This window comes from Ochotona princeps, chromosome 21 (assembly GCF_030435755.1).
Source record: "Ochotona princeps isolate mOchPri1 chromosome 21, mOchPri1.hap1, whole genome shotgun sequence".
NCBI lineage: Eukaryota > Metazoa > Chordata > Mammalia > Lagomorpha > Ochotonidae > Ochotona > Ochotona princeps.
This window is the reverse complement of record NC_080852.1, coordinates 28,045,513-28,063,544: the sequence shown is the minus strand read 5'-3', so window position 1 is coordinate 28,063,544 and position 18,032 is coordinate 28,045,513. Positions and strand designations below refer to the sequence as shown.

Here is an 18,032-nt window from a genome sequence, read left to right as displayed (position 1 = left end):
TCACCGCCCTCCATCTCTCCCAGCCTGCACTCTGTTAAACCCTCAGGATTCGTCCTGTTCCTCCTGCTCACTCCCTGCTTCCAGCCACGCTCCCATCATCTCCTGCTATGGCTCCGCTTTGAGATCTTTGTCTGCTATGCCCTTCCCTTGTCATGGCGTACCTCAAAAGCCACTGCCTAAGGCCTCCCACCCCAGCTTTCAGCACCTTGAGACCCAGGGCTGCTCCCTTCTGCTCTCTGGGTCTTAGCCTATGGCCAAGCATCTTGTCCAGCTTTACTGGAAAAGGGCCACATATGAGGCTGTGAAAGTCCCTAGAAGTCCCTGGCTGGGGCACTGATGGGAGTGGGGGATGGGTATAGTGTACAGAAAACAAGGTGGCTACAGCAGGCACAGGCAGTTCCAACTGTCAAAAGGAAGGAGTAACAGGAGATTTACATCTGAGAAACTAAACCCTGGGTCACAGTGGGGAGGCCGAGGGGGCCCCCCCGCCTGCCCCTTTCCCCCCAACCCTGTGTTCCCCATGGGGTCCCTTCCCCCACCTTGGAGCCTAAGGATCTGGGCTGCTGGCTAGACTCTGGACAGGGCCAAAGAAGGGCTGAGTCCCACTCAGGCCCACCCTAGAAGGAACCTGTGACTTCTTAGCACCACTGGGGAGAGCCAAGTGTCTTACATTTCCCAGCTCTCCTTCCCTCCACCCCAGGATGCCCATCTCTTGTGCAGTCCCCACCGCCCCAGTGACATTGCCCTGCCCAACCCCCTACCCAGAGAGCTTGCAGGATGCAGACCGATGGCCTCCCACGCTGCTGCTACGGCTCATCCACCTCTTTGGTGCTGTCCTGGCAGGAGGAAAGGTAGGTCGGGAGGTGAGCTTGGGGCCCCAGGATGGCTGTCTTAGGGTCTCACTGTTGGGTGACCCCTCACCCCTGTCCATCTATGCCCACACCTGCAGGAGAATGGGGAAATGGCTGTGAGCGCCGGCTCTGTGCAAGGCCTGCTGGGTGTGGTGCGGGACCGTGGCCAAGGAATGATTCAGGACTGCTGCCTGGTGTCACTGGCACTGGAAGCACTGGTGGGCGCTGTGCATGTCCTGCATGCCAGCCGTGCTCCACCCCGTGGTCCTGAGCTCCGTGCCCTGCTGGAAGGCTACTTCCGTGTCCTTAACACTGACTGGCCGGCGGGTCCAAGCTCAGGCCCTGAAGAGGCCCTCGTCGCCCTGCGGGTCAGCATGCTTGGTGCGTACAGGCTCCCATTGAAGGGAAGGCCCCCCAAGATGATGGAAGGGTGTACCAGGCAGTGTGGGAAGAAGGCTGCCTGCAGGATTCAGCCAGGGTCTGAACTGGACCTTTCACAGACGCCATCCCCATGATGCTGGCGTGTGAGGACCGCCCAGTGCTGCAAGCCACCTTCCTCAGCAACAACTGTTTCGAGCACCTCATGCGCCTCATCCAGAACAGCAAGGTGGATAGGGCCCCGGCTAGGGAGATGGGGTCCTTGCTGGGGAGGTGGGCCTAAAGCCCAGGGATTGGGGTGTGGGGGAGCTGCTCACAGGTGCCCCATTCATCAATTGCCAAGCAAACATGGCCTATAGTTCCTGGGGCTTGATCCAGGGTCCCATGTCCCTGGGTCCTCTGCAGTGCTGTGCCGAAGCTCTCTTGGCTCTACACCCCAGAGGAGGGGTGTTCCTGAAGGAAGAAGGGAGCTGTCTGGTCCCAAGACGGGCTGGAGGAGGAGGGCACAACTGCTTCTGGATGCAGTGGCTGTTCACTCATCTGCCCTACATGGGTGGCGCCATGTCCTACTCTTCCCTGGTGCTTGGCAGAGACTCCTCCCAGATCTCTCTGGGGCATTGCCCTGACACCTGCCCGAGGTCCTGCTCTAACTCTTCCCTCTCCTGTCTTCCTCTCCTCTCTCCATCGCCTCCTCTACTCTGTGCCCACAGCTATACCTGCAAGCCCAGGCACCCCCTGAGGGGGACAGTGACCTGGCTACCCGGTTACTGACCGAGCCCAATGTCCAGAAGGTACCACCCTGGGGCTGACCAGCTCTGACACCTGCCTCCCTGGGCACTTACCCTTTCTTGCACTATGACAGATGTGGCTTACCCATGAGGGGGGCCCATGCTGTCTCAGTGGCCTTCCACATCTTTGTCCTGTAGAGCAGGCTAGAAGGTGGTCTGGATTCTGCCTGGGGTTCCTACTGGGGGCTGGGGTTTGGCTTGTGCCAAGCCAGAAGGAACCTTCGACACTTGGCCACCCAGTTCCATTTCTCAGAAGGGGAAAATTCCAGGTTAGCTATGGGCATTCGCAGGCAAAGGAGGTGCCTCTTATGGATCATTGTACCCAGCCACACTATGCAGGCCCCAGGAGTCCCCAGACACTCCAGCAGCTGCAGGAGCCCACAGAGTGTATGGAGGAACACTCTGATACTGATTTTTTTTTTTAAAGATTTATTTTATTTTTATTACAAAGTCAGATATACTGAGAGGAGGAGAGATAGAGAGGAAGTGGAGCTGCCGGGATTAGAACCAGCAGCCATATGGGATCAAGGCGAGGACCTTAGCCACCAGGCCACGCTGCCGGGCCCCTCTGATACTGATTTTTAAAAGGTTTATTTATTTATTTGAAAGGCAGAGTTACAGAGAAATAAGAAGAAACAGAGAGACAGATGGATTGCTCTTCCATTTGCTGGTTCACTCCCCAAATGGCTATAACAGCCAGGGCTGAGCCAGGTTGATGCCAGAAATAAAAAAGCTTTTTCTGGGTGTCCTGTGTAAGTGCAGGGACCCAACCACTTGGGTCATCTTTTACTGCTTTCCCAGGCATGTTAGTAGGGAGCTAAATTGAAAGTGAAACAGCTAGGACAGGAACCAGTGCCCATATGTAACAGGTTAAGGCAGCATCGGAGATGGAGGCTTAACTTGTTATGTTGCAGTGCTGGTCCCAGGTTGCCATTCTTTCAGCTCAGTGCCCGAGTCTCAGCCTCCAGAGCCAATCTTTCCCCTGGCATTTTCTTCAGGAGGCAGCCCTGTGTATCCATTGAATAATGGTTCTTTGCTGAGAACCTGCAGATCTGCCTGTGAAGCAGGATAAGCAAGGCAGTGCCTTTGGTTTTAGAAGAAAGAAGGCTGCTGAAAGTCACCTGGCAAGGTGGCCAAAGCTGACCAAAGACTTCAAAGAGCCAAAATAGGGCATGGCATCTGCTGACAAATTGAGTGAACAGCATAGTGTGGCTGTCAGGCTCAGTGTCTCCACCTGGGTCAGGGTCGGACTCCAAGGTCTCGAAGGTTCTTCTGGTTCTAACATCTTGTGATTGATTATCCCTGAATTCCTTGACACCTGCCAATCATCCTGGGTTATGGGGCACTTGCTAGCCTGCCTGCACGTGTGTGTCTAGCCTGGGTGAGGATGGATGGGTGGGAGGCTGGGGCCCCTAAATCCGCTGGAGAAGGAGCACAGGAAGCATGTTCACCATCATGTCCTTAGCCTGCCCAGCCTTGGTTTATTGTCTTTGTCAGAGGAGACCTTACCAGGTTGCTCAGAAAGAAACCTACCCTCAAAATGGGGTCACAGCATTTGGGGCAGGGAACAAAGGGCCTGGTGACCAGGCTGGGTTACCAATCCATTGCATGCTTTGATTGCATCTGGCATCTTCTCTCTCTATGCTTTTGGGATCTGCCTCTCCTGACTCTCCCCCTCCACTCTACTCCAAGGTGCTGGACCAGGACACAGATACCATTGCTGTGCACGTGGTCAGGGTGCTGACCTGCATCATGAGTGGGTCCCCCTCTGCCAAGGTGAGGAGGGAATATGGGGTTGAGTTGAGTTGACCACATGTCCCCAAATCTGGCCTGGCTGGAACCAAGTGAGTGGGCTGAGGAGGTGACTGGCCTGCCGCCTCTGGGTTACAGCATGGCACCCTGGGTAGGTGTAGGCATCACTCTGTCAAGGGGCTTGGATGTCCTGGTTGTCAGGGCTGGGTGGGGAAGACACGTACGGGTCAACCTCCGTGTGATTGGACCCATGGCCCATACCCTTGCTGGTGCTGTGACCCAGAGGCAGAGCTGGACAGGAGGCCCTGAAAGATGATGGCTTTCCTGGGTTACAGTGGGTTGCGGGTTTGCTGAGGGGCTTACGTGTATGTTGCCTTCTTGCACCTGCTCCATCATGCAGGAGGTGTTTAAGGAACGCATCGGCTACCTGCACCTGCATGAAGTTCTGCAGAGTCACGGTCCCCCCACCCACCGGCTGCTGCAAGAACTGCTTGATATGGTGAGGGCAGGGGAATGGGCCAGGGTTCTGGGGCAGCCAGGATTGAGTTGGGGATAAGCTGTCCACCCCTAGATGACGATGCTGACGATGGCCAAAATGCAATGTAACCTATGTCCCGACCGTGCACATCCCTGTCACTGGGGTGAGGACTGCAATGCATGTTAGTCCCGGGGAAGTCCTGGTGATCTATGGTTGGGGATCAAGCCCAGCCAGGCTGGACCCATGTTCAGAAGCTAGTGATGCCGAAGGGCAGTGGTTAGTACTGGTCATCTATGCACCTCCAACTGTCCCTGTGAGCAGCCAGAGTCAAGGGTGGGGAGTAACTTCCCATACACGGAGACAGGACATCCCCGTGTTGGTGGGGTGTCACTGCTGAGCCAAAACCATCACGGTCTCTCCATCCGCAGGCAGTAGAGGGAGACCACAGCGTACACCCACCTCCACCGATCCGCAATGAGCAACCCGTGCTGGTGCTCATGCAGTGGTTGCCAGCACTACCCACCGCCGGGCTGCAGCTCTTCCTGGCACAACGGCTCCGGTGGCTGTGTGACAGCTGCCCTGCCAGCCGTGCCACCTGTGTGCAGGCAGGCCTGGTGGGCTACCTGTTGGAGACATTGAGCACAGGGGTAACCTTGAGTTCCCGCTGCCAGGAACAGCTGTTGGCTCTGTTGCAAGCACTGGGCCGTGTGTCACTGAGGCCCCTGGAGCTACGCCGCTTGTTGCACCCCCCACCTGGGCTGGACACAGGGCCAGGAGGAAGTGAAGCAGGCATTAAGGCCCGACATGCAGGGGCTGTCATCCGTGCACTCTCAGGCATGGCCCGGCATCAGGGTCCTGCCCGTGCCTTGCACTATTTTGACCTCACACCCAGCATGGCAGGCATCATGGTGCCACCTGTGCAACGATGGCCAGGGCCTGGCTTCACCTTCCACGCCTGGCTCTGCCTGCACCCCACAGAGGCCACCCCACCCTTGGCCCCCACCCGGCCACTCCAGCGAAAGCAGCTGTACAGGTGGGTAACAGCTAGGGTCAGGGACCAGCTGCCAGGGTGGGTGGAGAGAAAGCCCAGGAATCCTCATGCAGGGACTGCAGATGTAACCAACTTGTCTGTCCCCAGCTTCTTCACCAGCAGTGGCTCAGGGTTCGAAGCATTCTTTACTGCAGCTGGGACCCTGGTGGTGGCTGTGTGCACACGGAAGGAGTACTTGACTCTGAGCCTGTCTGAAGTGACCTTCGCCGACTCTGCCTGGGTGAGCCTCGCACCTTGCTTCTCACAGGACCCTGTGGAGACTCCCAGGTATGGCCTACAGTGTTGACTTCTGTTGCAGCACTCCGTGGCCATCGTCCATGTGCCTGGACGCCGGCCCTTCAGTCAGAACCTGGTCCATGTCTATAAGGATGGCCATCTGGTCCGGACGGCAGCCCTTCGCTGCCCCTCCCTCAGTGAGGTGTGCCAGGCGGGGCTGGAGGAGGCCAAGGGTGGGTCAGGGACGTGGAACACAGTTGACTGGCTGGGACCTGGAGTCCTTGTGGTCCCCTGCTGGCCCTTCCCTGCCATCCAGGCCTCATCCTCTGGGGTCCTTGCAAGCACAGGTAGAGGGGTGGGGGCCGTCACTGTGGGCATTGGGTATTGGTGGCACCCGGGTGTTGCTGTGACCTGACCACACCCCCACAACGTCCCCACAGCCTTTCTCCTCCTGCTGCATTGGCTCTGCTGGGCACCGCACAACCACCACTACCACAGGGCTACCCACGCCACCAGGCCCCATTGCCCTGGAGCATGCTCACCCTGCCCTCACCCGCTCTCAGTCAGTCCCAGCCTCCACGGGGCTTGGCTGGGGGTCAGGACTGGTAGCTCCTCCTCAGGAGGGCAGCATCAGCTCCACCCTTGCAGGCACCCAGGACACCCGTTGGGGCAGTCCCACCTCACTGGAGGGAGAACTGGGGGCCGTGGCCATCTTTCATGAAGCCCTGCAGGCGGCAGCCCTGCGAACCCTGTGCACCCTAGGTATGTGGTGCTGTGTACCCTGCTGCATCCCCCATCCCATTCTAGACCCAGGAAAATGCTAGGCCAGGGAGGGGAGCAGGTTTCTGGGGGTGGGAAGGGTGTATGCTCTGATCAGGCAGGGAAGAGGCAGACTAGATGGGGTGTGACTAGAGGCCAATGAGGTCTGAAGGTCTTGCCCATTCCCAGGGCCCAACGAGACAGCGCCCTTCAAGCCCGAGGGTGACTTGCACGAGCTGAGCACCAAGCTCCTCCTCTATTACTCGCCTCAGGTATTCAGGGCTGGGGATGGCTGGCTCTGCCATGCGCCCTCCACCTTGCTCTCATCTTCTATTTGTTCCTCTCTCTTCCCCCAGGCCTGCAGGAACAACATCTGTCTGGACCTGTCCCCTGGCCAGGGGCTGGACGGTCGCCTGACAGGTCACAGGGTGGTGACCTGGGATGTGAAGGTGTGTGTGTGTACACATGCGTGGGCAGGAAACAGGAGCAGGGCCCTGTGTGTGGGAAGGCTAGTGAGCAGCACTGTGCCCTGGGAGGGTTGTAGAGATCAGTTAGACGGGGCAAAAAGCTTCGTAGGACCTAGAAAGCCAGGCGGCGGGGAGCGGTACAGGTAGGAAGCTGGCTGGGAGCCACCCCGTCACCCTCCTCCAGGATGTGGTAAGCTGCGTGGGGGGCATGGGAGCTCTGCTGCCCCTGCTGGAGAGAGTGGCTGAACGCCCCCAAGAAGCTGAAGCAGGGCCAACGGAGATACATGACCTAGTGGGCCCCGAGCTGACCTCTGGCCACAACACCCCGGGCCTGCTTCTCCCCCTGGGCAAGTCTTCAGGTGAGACTCCTGGAGCCTGGATTACGGGAGGGAGCCCCTGGCATGACAGTGGTCAGAGTGGTGCAGCCTCCTGGTCCCAGCTGACCCTTGACATGCCTCTGCCCCCTTTCTGGCAACTGGCAGAGGAGAGGATGGAGAGGAATGCAGTGGCTGCCTTTCTGCTGATGCTGCGGAGCTTCCTGCAGGGCCACAGCGTCAACCAGGAGAGCCTGGTGCAGTGCCAGGGACCTGCCATCATCGGGGCCCTCCTGCGCAAGGTGGGGGCAAGGTGGCGGCAAGGGTATGTCTGAGCACAGATGGAAGTGCCAGAGGACCTGGGGCACAGTGGGCTGCCATGGCAGGGATCTCTCCATCACATCTGTGCTAGAGACTCCAAAGCAGGTGGGTAGGGCCTGCCGTCTCACCGCAGCTCCTGCTTCCACACCAGGTCCCCAGCTCGGCCATGGACATGAACGTGCTCATGGCCGCCCAGCTGCTGATGGAGCAGGTGGCGGCAGAGAACAGCGGGCCCCTCCTGTACGGGCTCTATCAACATCTGCTCTTCAACTTTCACCTCTGGACCCTCAGCGACTTTGCTGTGCGCCTGGGTACGAGTCGGCCTGGGGTGAGGGGCTGGCCGGGGCAGGAGTTTGGCAAGGAGTGGATAACCCTGATCTGAGTGCATCTGACCAGAATCCAGCCCTGTCCTGAGGTGTCTGAAAGGAAACTGTCCCCCCCACCCTGTGCTGGGAGATTAGGCAAGGGGGCATGTGAAGCGGGCTGAGCTTCAGCTCGCAGCCTGAGTCCTCTGCTGATGCCCATTCAGGCCACATCCAGTACATGTCCAGCATAGTGCGGGAGCACAGACAGAAGCTGCGGAGGAAGTACGGGGTCCAGTTCATCCTTGATGCCCTGCGCACTCACTACAGGTGTGGCTGGCATAGCCGGATGGTGTTGGGGTTGGGGAAGGTGGTGGGGAGATCAGCAGAATGGTCTTGGGGATGGATAGGCAAGTGCACTGCCTCAGTTCACCTATCCATTCCTGTCTTGCTGATCTCTGCCCTCCCTTTCCCTGGACCTGGTTATTTGTGCCTGCTGGGCCTTGCAGCCCACAGCGGGAGCGCCCTCTCGCGGCTGATGACCTGCGCACAGTGCAGACCTCCCTCCTGGGCCTGGCACGGGAGTTCCTGTTGCGCAGTTTCTCAGCTGATGACTTGCAGGTCATGCTGAATTTTCTGGCTGCCACAAGTGACGATGGCCAGGTAAGCTGGCGGGGAGGGTGGTGGCAGAGTTAGTGAGGATGAGGTGGTGGTGTGGACCATGGTGGAGGAGATCAGGGAATTCAGCCCAGGATGTGACCTTGTATCCCCAGGTAGTGGGAGCCCTGGATGTACTGCTGGCCCTGCTGCAGGGCTCCCCAGCCCAGGAGGCCCTGGCTGTCTTCCTGTTGGAGGCAGGGAACCTTGAGGTGCTGCTGACGCTGCTGGTGCGGCCAAGATCACTGCCTCTGCTGCCTGACCGAGTGTGCAAGGTGCCCTCAGCCCATCCCCACTCCAGCATTCCATTGTTCAGAGTGCAGGGAGGCAGAGCGGGTCTTGGGGTCAGGGGTAAAACTGCTGGATGCCCCCCAACTTGCTGCTGACAGCCCCCCAGTAATCCTCCCTCCCGCAGATCCTGCGCAGACTGCAGCAGAATGAGCGGCTACCTGAGAGGAGCCGCCAGCGGCTCCGGCTGCGGGACTGTGGTCTCCAGGGTCTCATTGCCTGCCTCCCCGAGGGGACCATTTCCCCCCAGCTCTGCCAGGGCCTGTACAAGCTGATCCTGGGAGCAGGTACAAGCTAGTTGGGGCTAAGAAGTTGGCCAGATGGAGGGGATGACAGGTAATAGATAGCTGGGAGGGCAGGGTGAGAAGGTTGAGATGTGATGTTGGAATAGGGCCAGGACTGAGTGCACCCCATTCCTATTGGGGCCAGTACCTCATACCCCTTCTGGCCTCCTCCCCGCAGATGTCCTGAACCTTTCAGATCTGCTGGCTATGGTGCAGTTGTCACTCCAGGCTGACCTCAGCATCCGGCTGGACATCTGTCGTCAGGTGAGTTTGAGAGAAGAAAGCTCCATGAGGGGAGAGGGACCAGTGACTTCTAACGCTCTAGGCTTCACTTGGCTCATTTGTAAGGAAGGAGTCTCAGGAAGTTTCTACAAGAAAAGACCCCAGGATGAGGGTCTAGAGGAGGCAGTGGGGCGAGCCCCTCACTGGGGCGAGCCCCTCACTCACTGTGCCTTGGTCCGGCAGCTCTTCCACCTCATCTATGGACAGCCAGACGTGTTGCGGCTCTTGGCCCAGCAGGCCGGCTGGCAGGATGTGCTAACCCGGCTGTATGTTCTGGAAGCTGCCACAGCCAACAGCCCCCTGGCCTTCCCCCCAGAGCCACCCACCTCTCCAGAGCCAGCCTTGCCCAAGCCACCCACCGAGTCACCTGTGGAACCTTCTGATGTCTTCCTGCCCTCAGAGTCCCCCTGCTCTGACCCTGAGACTTTTTACCACGCCCTGTCCCCATTCTGCACACCCTTTGACCTGGGCCTGGAACGAGCCAGCATGGGTTCAGGCAACACAGCCGGTGGTGGCAGTGGCAGTGGGACCCTAACTCCTGCCAGCCAACCAGGCACACCTTCCCCACTGGATGGGCCACGGCCCTTCCTTGTTGCCCATGGCCGCCACAGCTCCAGCCTCTCCAACGTACTGGAGGACGGCAGCCTGCCAGAGCCCGCCATCAGCGGGGATGACACCTCTAACACCAGCAACCCTCAGGTGAGGATGGAGCACACAGGTGGCAGGGTGGCCTTTCCAAGGGTGGCCAGTCTCCTGCCAGGTCTGCAGCAACTCCCTGTCAATGCCTCTCTTCTGCTGTTGTGTTCCTGGGGGTGGGAGAGCCCTGGGATAGGACAGATAACGTGGATCCTGAGGGGCGGCATTGGCCAGGCTGTTGAAGGGCGCTAGAGAGGTCTTGGAGGCCTAAGCCCTGAAGGGGCTGCAGTGGCAGAACTGCAAGAGTCCCACCTCATGCTTGTTGTTTGGGAAACAGGTCTATGTTCCATCTGCAGCAACCTTCCAGAGAGTTCCAGACAGGTCTTGGGGACTGTGGGGTGAAGTGGCTCCATCTCTTCTTGGAGACCACAATGTCCTCTTAGAATTCAGGGAGTGGGGGCAGGCTGATTACTAGCCAAGTCTTTGCTTGACCGTCCCTATTAGCAGTGGGCATGGGGTGCTGAGAGTGGAAGAGTAGGAATGCACCCAATTTTCTGGCCTCCTGGCCCACCACACGCACACATATCCTGTGCCCACAGCAAACCTCGGAGGAGGAATTGTGCAACCTGCTCACCAACGTGCTGTTCTCCGTGACGTGGAGGGGCGTGGAGGGCAGTGACGAGGCCGCCTGGCGCGAACGGGGCCAGGTCTTTTCGGTGCTCACCCAGCTGGGTGCCTCAGCTACACTTGTGCGTCCCCCAGACTGTATCAAACGCAGGTGAGGGGGAGCACTTAGGAGGGTAAAGAGTCTCTGAGAGCCTAGGGTAAGAGAGCAGGGGTGAGGGAGGACTTCAGGCCCATCCTAAGTCCCTCACCCACTCTCAGCCTCCTGGAGATGATGCTGGAGTCAGCCCTGACGGACATTAAGGAGGCAGCCCCTGGGAGCCTGGCCAGCCTCACTCAGCAGGCACTCTGGCTGCTGCGCCTGCTCCAAGACTTCCTATGTGCTGAGGGCCACGGTAACCAGGAGTTGTGGAGTGAGAAGGTATGGCTGCCTACTGTGAGCTGAGGGAGCACTCAGGCACCCAGTCAGTGAGGGGGGGCGGTGTTGGGGTTAGATGAGTGTACTGTGCAGTCCTGGGGGCATCAGTATGGGTAGCCATGGGCATGGACTTGTCTGAGTTTGTGCACATGCACTCCCTGATCCCCTGCCCAAACTTGCACCTACCACTTCTCCAGGGGGTTGAGGGGGCGGCGGGGACTCTTGGCTTTGGCTCACCTCACCTCATGAGGCATCCAACTTCATGCGGCAGCTCTTTGAGGGTGTGTGCAGCCTACTGGACCGATTGGGAGCCTGGCCTCACTTGGCCAACGGCACGGCCGATCTTCGTGAAATGGCACAGATTGGCCTGCGTCTTGTGCTTGGCTACATCCTGCTGGAGGACCCTCAGGTAAACCCTAAGGGAGATGCCGCTGTGGGTGGTGGCAGGTGTGGGCAGCCCTGAGAGTGGCTGTGTGCCACCTACACCCCTTCCTTGCACCCCCAGCTGCACGCCCAAGCCTACGTGAAGCTGCACATGCTGCTGCAGACCGTGGTGCCTGCCCGCCGGGAGGAGGCCTCCTATGTGCTCTCCAAGCTGGAGGCTGCCCTGGGACGGGCGCTCAACACCTCCTCCTCCCAGACGGTCCCAGAGAACGGGCGAGCCCGACCCACGGCCGTGGCCGCCACAGAGCGCTGTTCGTGGCTGGTGCCGCTGGTGCGTACACTGCTGGACCGTGCCTATGGACCACTGGGACTGCAATGGGGGCTGCCCTCCCTGCCACCCACCAACGGCAGCCCCACCTTCTTTGAGGACTTCCAGGCTTTCTGTGCCACACCTGAATGGCGCCACTTCATTGACAAGCAGGTGCCTGAAGGTGGGGAGAGGGGTGGGGGCAGAGGGAGAGGAATGGGGGCTGGGAGCGATTGTCAAGCACTAAGCTTCTCTGTTTGGGAACTCAGGTACAGCCCACTATGTCGCAGTTTGAAATGGAAACTTACGCTAAGAGCCACGACCTCATGTCCGGCTTCTGGAATGCCTGCTATGACACGCTCATGAGCAGCGGACAGCGGCGCCAGCGAGAGCATATGCGCAGCCGACGGGCCTTCCAGGTGGGCAGTCAGGGTGGGAGCCTGGGGACCTGCACCACTCAGGTGCCCAGAAACTGGCTGGCCTTGCGCAGGGTGGGACAGGCAGCCATCGAGCTCTGATAAGTGCAGTCGACCCGACAGACCTCTTCCTTTCCTCTGCCCCATCCAGGAGCTGGTACTGGAACCTGCCCAGCGGCGCATGCGCCTGGAGGGGCTGCGCTATGCTGCAGCACTGAAGCAGCAGACAGCACAGCACTCGACTGCCCTGCTGCACTGGGGGACACTGTGGCGCCAACTCTCCTGCCCTCGTGGGGCCTGGGCACTGAGGTTGGCGGGGATGGGCTATAATCGGGGTGAAGGGCAGGGCTTGGGCTCTGACTACCTTTTCCTACCTGGCTCTGGAGTGATGTGAGGAGGTAGACAAGCCCTCTATTGATCCACACCCGGGGCCCTACCTGCAGGGACCCTCCGACCCCGCGCTGGAAGCTATCCAGTGCTGAGACGTACTCGCGTATGCGCCTGAAGCTGGTGCCCAACCATCACTTCGACCCTCACCTGGAAGCCAGCGCCTTAAGGGACAACCTGGGTGAGGAGTGTGCTGAGCTCAGTGCTGCCTGCCTCTGGCTGAATAGGAAGTACCCGTAAAACTTTGGGTTTCAAAATTCTTTTGTCCTGGAACCAGCTTTTCTTTCCATGCCGTTCTGAAGTACTCTCCACCCTCCCCACCCTGCAGGGGAGGCCCCCCTGACACTCACCGAGGAGGCCTCGCTGCCTCTGGCGGTGTCCAAAGAAGCCAAAGTCAGTACCCCTCCAGAGGAGCTGCAGGAGGACCAGCTGGATGAGGATGAGCTGGCCGCACTGGAGACCCCGTGAGTGGGGCTGGCAGAGATCTGCTTTGGGCGGAGGGCAGGGGGGTTGCCAGTGGGTGTATGCCTGCTGTGCCACAGGGCCTCTGAGTGCTTGTCCTTTTGGCTGCCAGGGGGCAGAGATGTCGGTAGGGGCCTTGGGATCAAATGAAGCTTTGAAGGGGATGGCTGTCTCATGGCTAACCGGTGCCCACCAGTGACCAGGTGGCCCAGAGCAGGACTGAGAGACATGAGAAAAGCAAGATGGGGACCATGGACTGGCAGGGACCAGGGAGGGGGCGGCAGGGGAGAGGGAGTCAGCGTCCTGGCAATAACTGGGAGTGGGACAAGAACTCAGGCCGGTGGGTGCTAGGCACCTCTTCCCACTCCTGTTGGATTTGGTGGTACTTAGAGCATGCAGAACGTGGGTCTGTTGGGAATCCAGACCCCAGGGCCTGGGGCCTGAGGCGGCTGCTGCTCCCCAGCTTGGAGGCGGTAGAACTGGATGAGCAGCGGGAGAAACTGGTACTGTCAGCCGAGTGCCAACTGGTCACGGTGGTGGCCGTGGTTTCGGGACTGCTGGAGGTAACCACCCAGAACGTGTACTTCTATGATGGCAGTGCCGAGCGAGTGGAGACGGAGGAGGGTACGTCCCGGTGCAGCCGATTGCCGGGTATGGCTGGGAAGGGCAAGGTCTGGAGACAGGGGAGCCACTAGGGTCACTGACTTGCCCACCCACTGTGGGTCCCTGCAGGCGTGGGCCACGACTTCCGGCGCCCACTGGCCCATCTGCGCGAGGTGCACCTGCGGCGTTTCAACCTGCGCCGTTCAGCCCTGGAGCTGTTCTTTATCGACCAGGCCAACTACTTCCTCAACTTTCCTTGCAAAGTGGGCGGGACCCCAGCCTCATCTCCTTCCCAGGCTACCCGACCCCAGCCCCATCCCACCCCACCCCACACTCAGGTACGGAACCAGGTGTACTCAAGGCTCCTGCGCTTGCGGCCTCCCAGCCAGGGCTACCTAAGCAGCCGTTCCCCGCAGGAGATGCTGCGTGCCTCAGGCCTTACCCAGGTGAGTACCTGCCCTGAGTGTGAGCTGTAGGGAGCTTGGGAGGGGGAGTACTGGACACCTCCCTTCCCTACCGCCCCCACCTCTGTCCCGGATTCCTGGTCCATCTCTGACCTGCGCTGACTCACAGAAATGGGTACACCGAGAGATATCCAATTTCGAGTACTTGATGCAGCTCAACACCATCGCAGGGCGGACCTACAATGACCTGTCTCAGTACCCCGTGGTGAGGGCCCCTCCCCATACCTCTGTCCCATCCCTCCTATCTGTCAGCCCTGGGTGCACTTAAGGCTGGGACCTGCCAGCGGACCAAACCCCGAGCTAGGTCCTGGGGAAGGTGGGTCTCTGGCCACAGCTTGGTCTCCATTCCCCTCCAGCCCATGCCCTTCCCATATTTGCCTTTGTTCTCCCCCTCCCCAAAGGACCACTGTCCCAGGGATTTCTACTTTGGTTTCCTCTGATCCTCCTAATGGTGCCCTAGCTGGTAGATAAGCTCTGGGCCTGGCTCCCAGGGCAGGGTATGGGCACGCAGGCTGCCGGGGCCCTCACACTGTCTCTTGTCCCCTTTGGTGGCCAGTTCCCCTGGGTCCTGCAGGACTATGTGTCCCCAACCCTGGATCTCAGCAACCCAGCTGTCTTCCGAGACTTGTCCAAGCCCATCGGTGTGGTGAACCCCAAGCATGCCCAGCTCGTGAAGGAGAAGTGAGCACATGGGCAGGGCTGGGCTCCATGGTCAGGGTGGAGGAGCAGGGCATGCGGGGGTGGGGCCACTGCTACTGCTGACCACCATTCACTATGCGGCCCAGGTACGAGAGCTTTGAGGACCCGGCGGGCACCATTGACAAGTTCCACTATGGCACGCACTACTCCAACGCCGCGGGCGTGATGCACTACCTCATCCGCGTGGAGCCCTTCACCTCCTTGCACGTGCAGCTGCAGAGTGGCCGGTGCGGCCCCGGGGGAAGTGGGACGGGGGTGGTGCTGGGCGGATGACCACACCATGTCACTGGCTGGCGTGTCAGCTCACTTCAGCCAACCACACATCCCTCTGCAGCTTCGACTGCTCTGACCGGCAGTTCCACTCAGTGGCAGCAGCCTGGCAGGCACGCCTGGAGAGTCCTGCCGACGTGAAGGAGCTCATCCCAGAGTTTTTCTACTTCCCCGACTTCCTGGAGAACCAGAACGGTAGAAAATGGGCCACGTGAACAGAGAGAGCCCTGGGCCATGGGGGCGGGGTATGAGGGTTGTGTGTGTGTGTGTGTGTGTATGTGTGTGTGTGTGTCCCTCTGCTGACCCATTCCCCATGCCAGGCTTTGACCTGGGCTGCCTGCAGCTGACCAACGAGAAGGTGGGTGACGTGGTGCTGCCTCCGTGGGCCAGCTCTCCCGAGGACTTTATCCAACAGCACCGCAGGGCTCTGGTGAGGAGGGTACCGTGGCCAGGGTTGGGAGCTATGGTGGCACGGCTGGGGTGGCATGGGATGGGCTAGCAGCCCCTCCCACACCACCCTGTACCCTCAGGAGTCAGAATACGTGTCTGCCCACCTCCACGAGTGGATCGACCTCATCTTTGGCTACAAGCAGCGGGGGCCGGCAGCCGAGGAAGCCCTCAATGTCTTCTATTACTGCACCTACGAGGGTGGGTGGCGCGCTGCACCCCAGAGGGGCGAGAAGGGCACAGATGGACAAAGGGGCAGGTGCACAGGGTGCAGTGGAAGTACTGACTGCTCTGCCTCCCGCCCAGGGGCTGTGGACCTGGACCATGTGGCAGATGAGCGAGAACGGAAGGCTCTAGAGGGCATTATCAGCAACTTCGGGCAGACTCCCTGTCAGCTCCTGAAGGTAGGGTCAGCTTTGGAGGGCGGTGCTCCACAGCACCCAGGCCATGCTGCTGACTGACCGCTTCTCTCCAGGAGCCACACCCAGTGCGCCTGTCCGCTGAAGAAGCAGCCAATCGCCTTGCACGACTGGACACTAACTCACCCAGCATTTTCCAGCACCTAGACCAGCTCAAAGCCTTCTTTGCAGGGGTGAGAGGAAGGGGCACCTGGGCATCCTCTGCTGCTTTCCCAGGCATATTAACATGGAGCTGGAGCAGAAGTGGAGCAGCTGGGACTCAAACTGGCACTCATACATGGTGCCTGCATTGCAGGCAATGGCTCAACTTGCTGTGCCAAACTGTTGACCCTTAAGCTGACTTTGAGGCTGCCCTCCCCTGTTGCCTCTGGGCTAGGGACTCATGGATTCATGGGGTGGAGGACCAAAGTTGAGACCAAGCTTGATATTCTGAAGGGATCCCGTCCACTCTCGGAGATGTCCTGAAGGTGTGCCTGTCTCCCATGCCTACAGTTCCAGCACCTAGACTGCGACCCCTAGGGGCAGGGGGGAAAGGAGCAGCTCCTGTGGTAGGACCCCTAGCCAGTTCTCGGGCACAGCCAACCCTGCACTTCACTCCACAGGTGGTCAGTGAGGGTGTACCCTTGGTGCTAGCCCTGGTCCCCCACCGGCAGCCCCACTCCTTCATCACCCAGGGCTCCCCTGACCTGCTGGTAAGTACACTGGGCAGGGCTCCACTTAGGCTCTGACTCTGACTTGCCCCAAACCCACCTCTGTTCCCTCCCACCTGCCCACAGGTGACTGTGAGTGCCAGTGGGCTGCTGGGCACCCATAGCTGGCTGCCCTATGATCACAACATCAGCAACTACTTCAGCTTTAGCAAAGACCCCACCTTGGGCAACCCCAAGTAAGATAGGAGGCTGTGGGTGGGAGTAGGCTGGTAAAGGCTCAGCACCCCAGAGTCTTCTCCTAACCCATCAGAGCTAAGCAAGATGCAGGGTGAAAATCCAGCCATGATCTTCCGTCTCGTCTCCCGCCCCCCTGGGGTCAGGATGCAGCGAGTGCTGAGTGGCCCGTGGGTGCCAGGAAGTGGTGTGACTGGGCAAGCACTGGCAGTAGCCCCCGATGGAAAGCTGCTATTCAGCGGTGGTCACTGGGACGGCAGCTTGCGAGTGACTGAGCTACCCCGAGGCAAGCTGTTGAGTCAGCTCAGCCGGCACTTGGGTATGAGCAACCTTGGAGTCGGGGGAGTGGGGCAGACGGGTAGGCTGGGGTTCTGAAGCTGACCAGGAGGGGAGGGCCATTCTGTCTTGCTTGTACCCTCCCCTCTCCATGTAGATGTAGTGACCTGCCTTGCACTGGACACCTGTGGCATCTACCTCATCTCAGGCTCCCGGGATACCACGTGCATGGTGTGGCGGCTCCTGCAGCAGGTGTGTTGGGGGGCAGCCCTGTGGGGTTCCCCGGGTCCTGTCCTTGCAACCCGTCAGCCTCTTAGGGATTCTCCAGTCTCCCTTCCCTGCGGCAGTCTGAGGCCCCTTGGCCATCCAGTTCCTTGCCCCTGGACCAGGCCTTCCCTTTGCCGAGCCTCGGCTGTGTCCTGCAGGGACCAGTTCGTAAGTCAGCACCGGTTTCCTCTCAGGGTGGTCTGTCAGTAGGGCTGGACCCAAAGCCCGAGCAGGTCTTGTACGGCCATGAGACTGCGGTGAGCTGTGTGGCTCTCAGCACTGAGCTGGACCTTGCTGTATCGGGATCCGAGGTAGATGCTGGTGTGTGCTCTTGAGGTGGGGGGCCAGACTGCTGGTGCTGCCCCTGCCCTGCACCCTAAGCTGCCTGTCTGCAGGACGGGACGGTGATCATCCACACTGTACGCCGAGGCCAGTTTGTGGCAGCACTACGGCCCCCAGGGGCTGCCTTGCCAGGGCCCGTGTCCCACCTGGCTCTTGGATCTGAAGGCCAGATTGTGGTACTGAGCTCAGCGCGGGAACGTCCTGGGGCTCAGGTATAGGGAAGTAGCGGGGAAGAGGCAAGGGTTTGGGGACAGTTGGGATTCTGTCCTTGCTGACATACCCCACTCCCTCCAGGTCACCTACTCCCTGCATTCATACTCTGTGAATGGGAGGTTGCGGGCATCCCAGCTCCTGGTCGAGCAGCCCACAGCCCTGGCGGTGGCCGAAGACTTTGTGTTGCTGGGCACGGCCCAGTGTGCCCTGCACATCCTCCACCTGAACAAGTGAGCCTCTCCAGGTGGTGGGGTGGTGGGAGGGTGGTCATCACGTCTAGCCATGGATGTGTTCTCCCAGGGGAGACCTTGTCAGGGGTCTGCCTG

At 59.8% G+C, this 18,032-nt stretch overlaps 1 protein-coding gene across 1 annotated transcript in view; it reads left to right on the top strand.

The window, feature by feature from the left end:
- NBEAL2 (neurobeachin like 2) overlaps positions 1-18,032 on the top strand; it is a 29,428-nt gene that overhangs the window by 10,860 nt on the left and 536 nt on the right. Inside the window, exons 8-53 of the mRNA XM_058678971.1 lie at positions 766-851; positions 950-1,232; positions 1,352-1,458; positions 1,940-2,020; positions 3,710-3,793; positions 4,170-4,268; positions 4,676-5,280; positions 5,386-5,518; positions 5,597-5,716; positions 5,955-6,276; positions 6,463-6,545; positions 6,630-6,722; positions 6,925-7,099; positions 7,223-7,356; positions 7,527-7,686; positions 7,905-8,007; positions 8,187-8,340; positions 8,451-8,609; positions 8,750-8,909; positions 9,085-9,170; positions 9,372-9,887; positions 10,424-10,602; positions 10,710-10,869; positions 11,138-11,275; positions 11,372-11,735; positions 11,831-11,976; positions 12,125-12,282; positions 12,417-12,541; positions 12,689-12,824; positions 13,286-13,446; positions 13,555-13,871; positions 13,999-14,094; positions 14,446-14,570; positions 14,675-14,815; positions 14,923-15,053; positions 15,179-15,288; positions 15,389-15,506; positions 15,612-15,709; positions 15,781-15,897; positions 16,327-16,416; positions 16,501-16,610; positions 16,755-16,927; positions 17,042-17,136; positions 17,346-17,462; positions 17,547-17,705; positions 17,788-17,936. Coding sequence (XP_058534954.1) covers positions 766-851; positions 950-1,232; positions 1,352-1,458; positions 1,940-2,020; positions 3,710-3,793; positions 4,170-4,268; positions 4,676-5,280; positions 5,386-5,518; positions 5,597-5,716; positions 5,955-6,276; positions 6,463-6,545; positions 6,630-6,722; positions 6,925-7,099; positions 7,223-7,356; positions 7,527-7,686; positions 7,905-8,007; positions 8,187-8,340; positions 8,451-8,609; positions 8,750-8,909; positions 9,085-9,170; positions 9,372-9,887; positions 10,424-10,602; positions 10,710-10,869; positions 11,138-11,275; positions 11,372-11,735; positions 11,831-11,976; positions 12,125-12,282; positions 12,417-12,541; positions 12,689-12,824; positions 13,286-13,446; positions 13,555-13,871; positions 13,999-14,094; positions 14,446-14,570; positions 14,675-14,815; positions 14,923-15,053; positions 15,179-15,288; positions 15,389-15,506; positions 15,612-15,709; positions 15,781-15,897; positions 16,327-16,416; positions 16,501-16,610; positions 16,755-16,927; positions 17,042-17,136; positions 17,346-17,462; positions 17,547-17,705; positions 17,788-17,936 — 7,456 coding nt within the window. The remainder of the gene's footprint in view (positions 1-765; positions 852-949; positions 1,233-1,351; positions 1,459-1,939; positions 2,021-3,709; positions 3,794-4,169; positions 4,269-4,675; positions 5,281-5,385; positions 5,519-5,596; positions 5,717-5,954; positions 6,277-6,462; positions 6,546-6,629; positions 6,723-6,924; positions 7,100-7,222; positions 7,357-7,526; positions 7,687-7,904; positions 8,008-8,186; positions 8,341-8,450; positions 8,610-8,749; positions 8,910-9,084; positions 9,171-9,371; positions 9,888-10,423; positions 10,603-10,709; positions 10,870-11,137; positions 11,276-11,371; positions 11,736-11,830; positions 11,977-12,124; positions 12,283-12,416; positions 12,542-12,688; positions 12,825-13,285; positions 13,447-13,554; positions 13,872-13,998; positions 14,095-14,445; positions 14,571-14,674; positions 14,816-14,922; positions 15,054-15,178; positions 15,289-15,388; positions 15,507-15,611; positions 15,710-15,780; positions 15,898-16,326; positions 16,417-16,500; positions 16,611-16,754; positions 16,928-17,041; positions 17,137-17,345; positions 17,463-17,546; positions 17,706-17,787; positions 17,937-18,032) is intronic.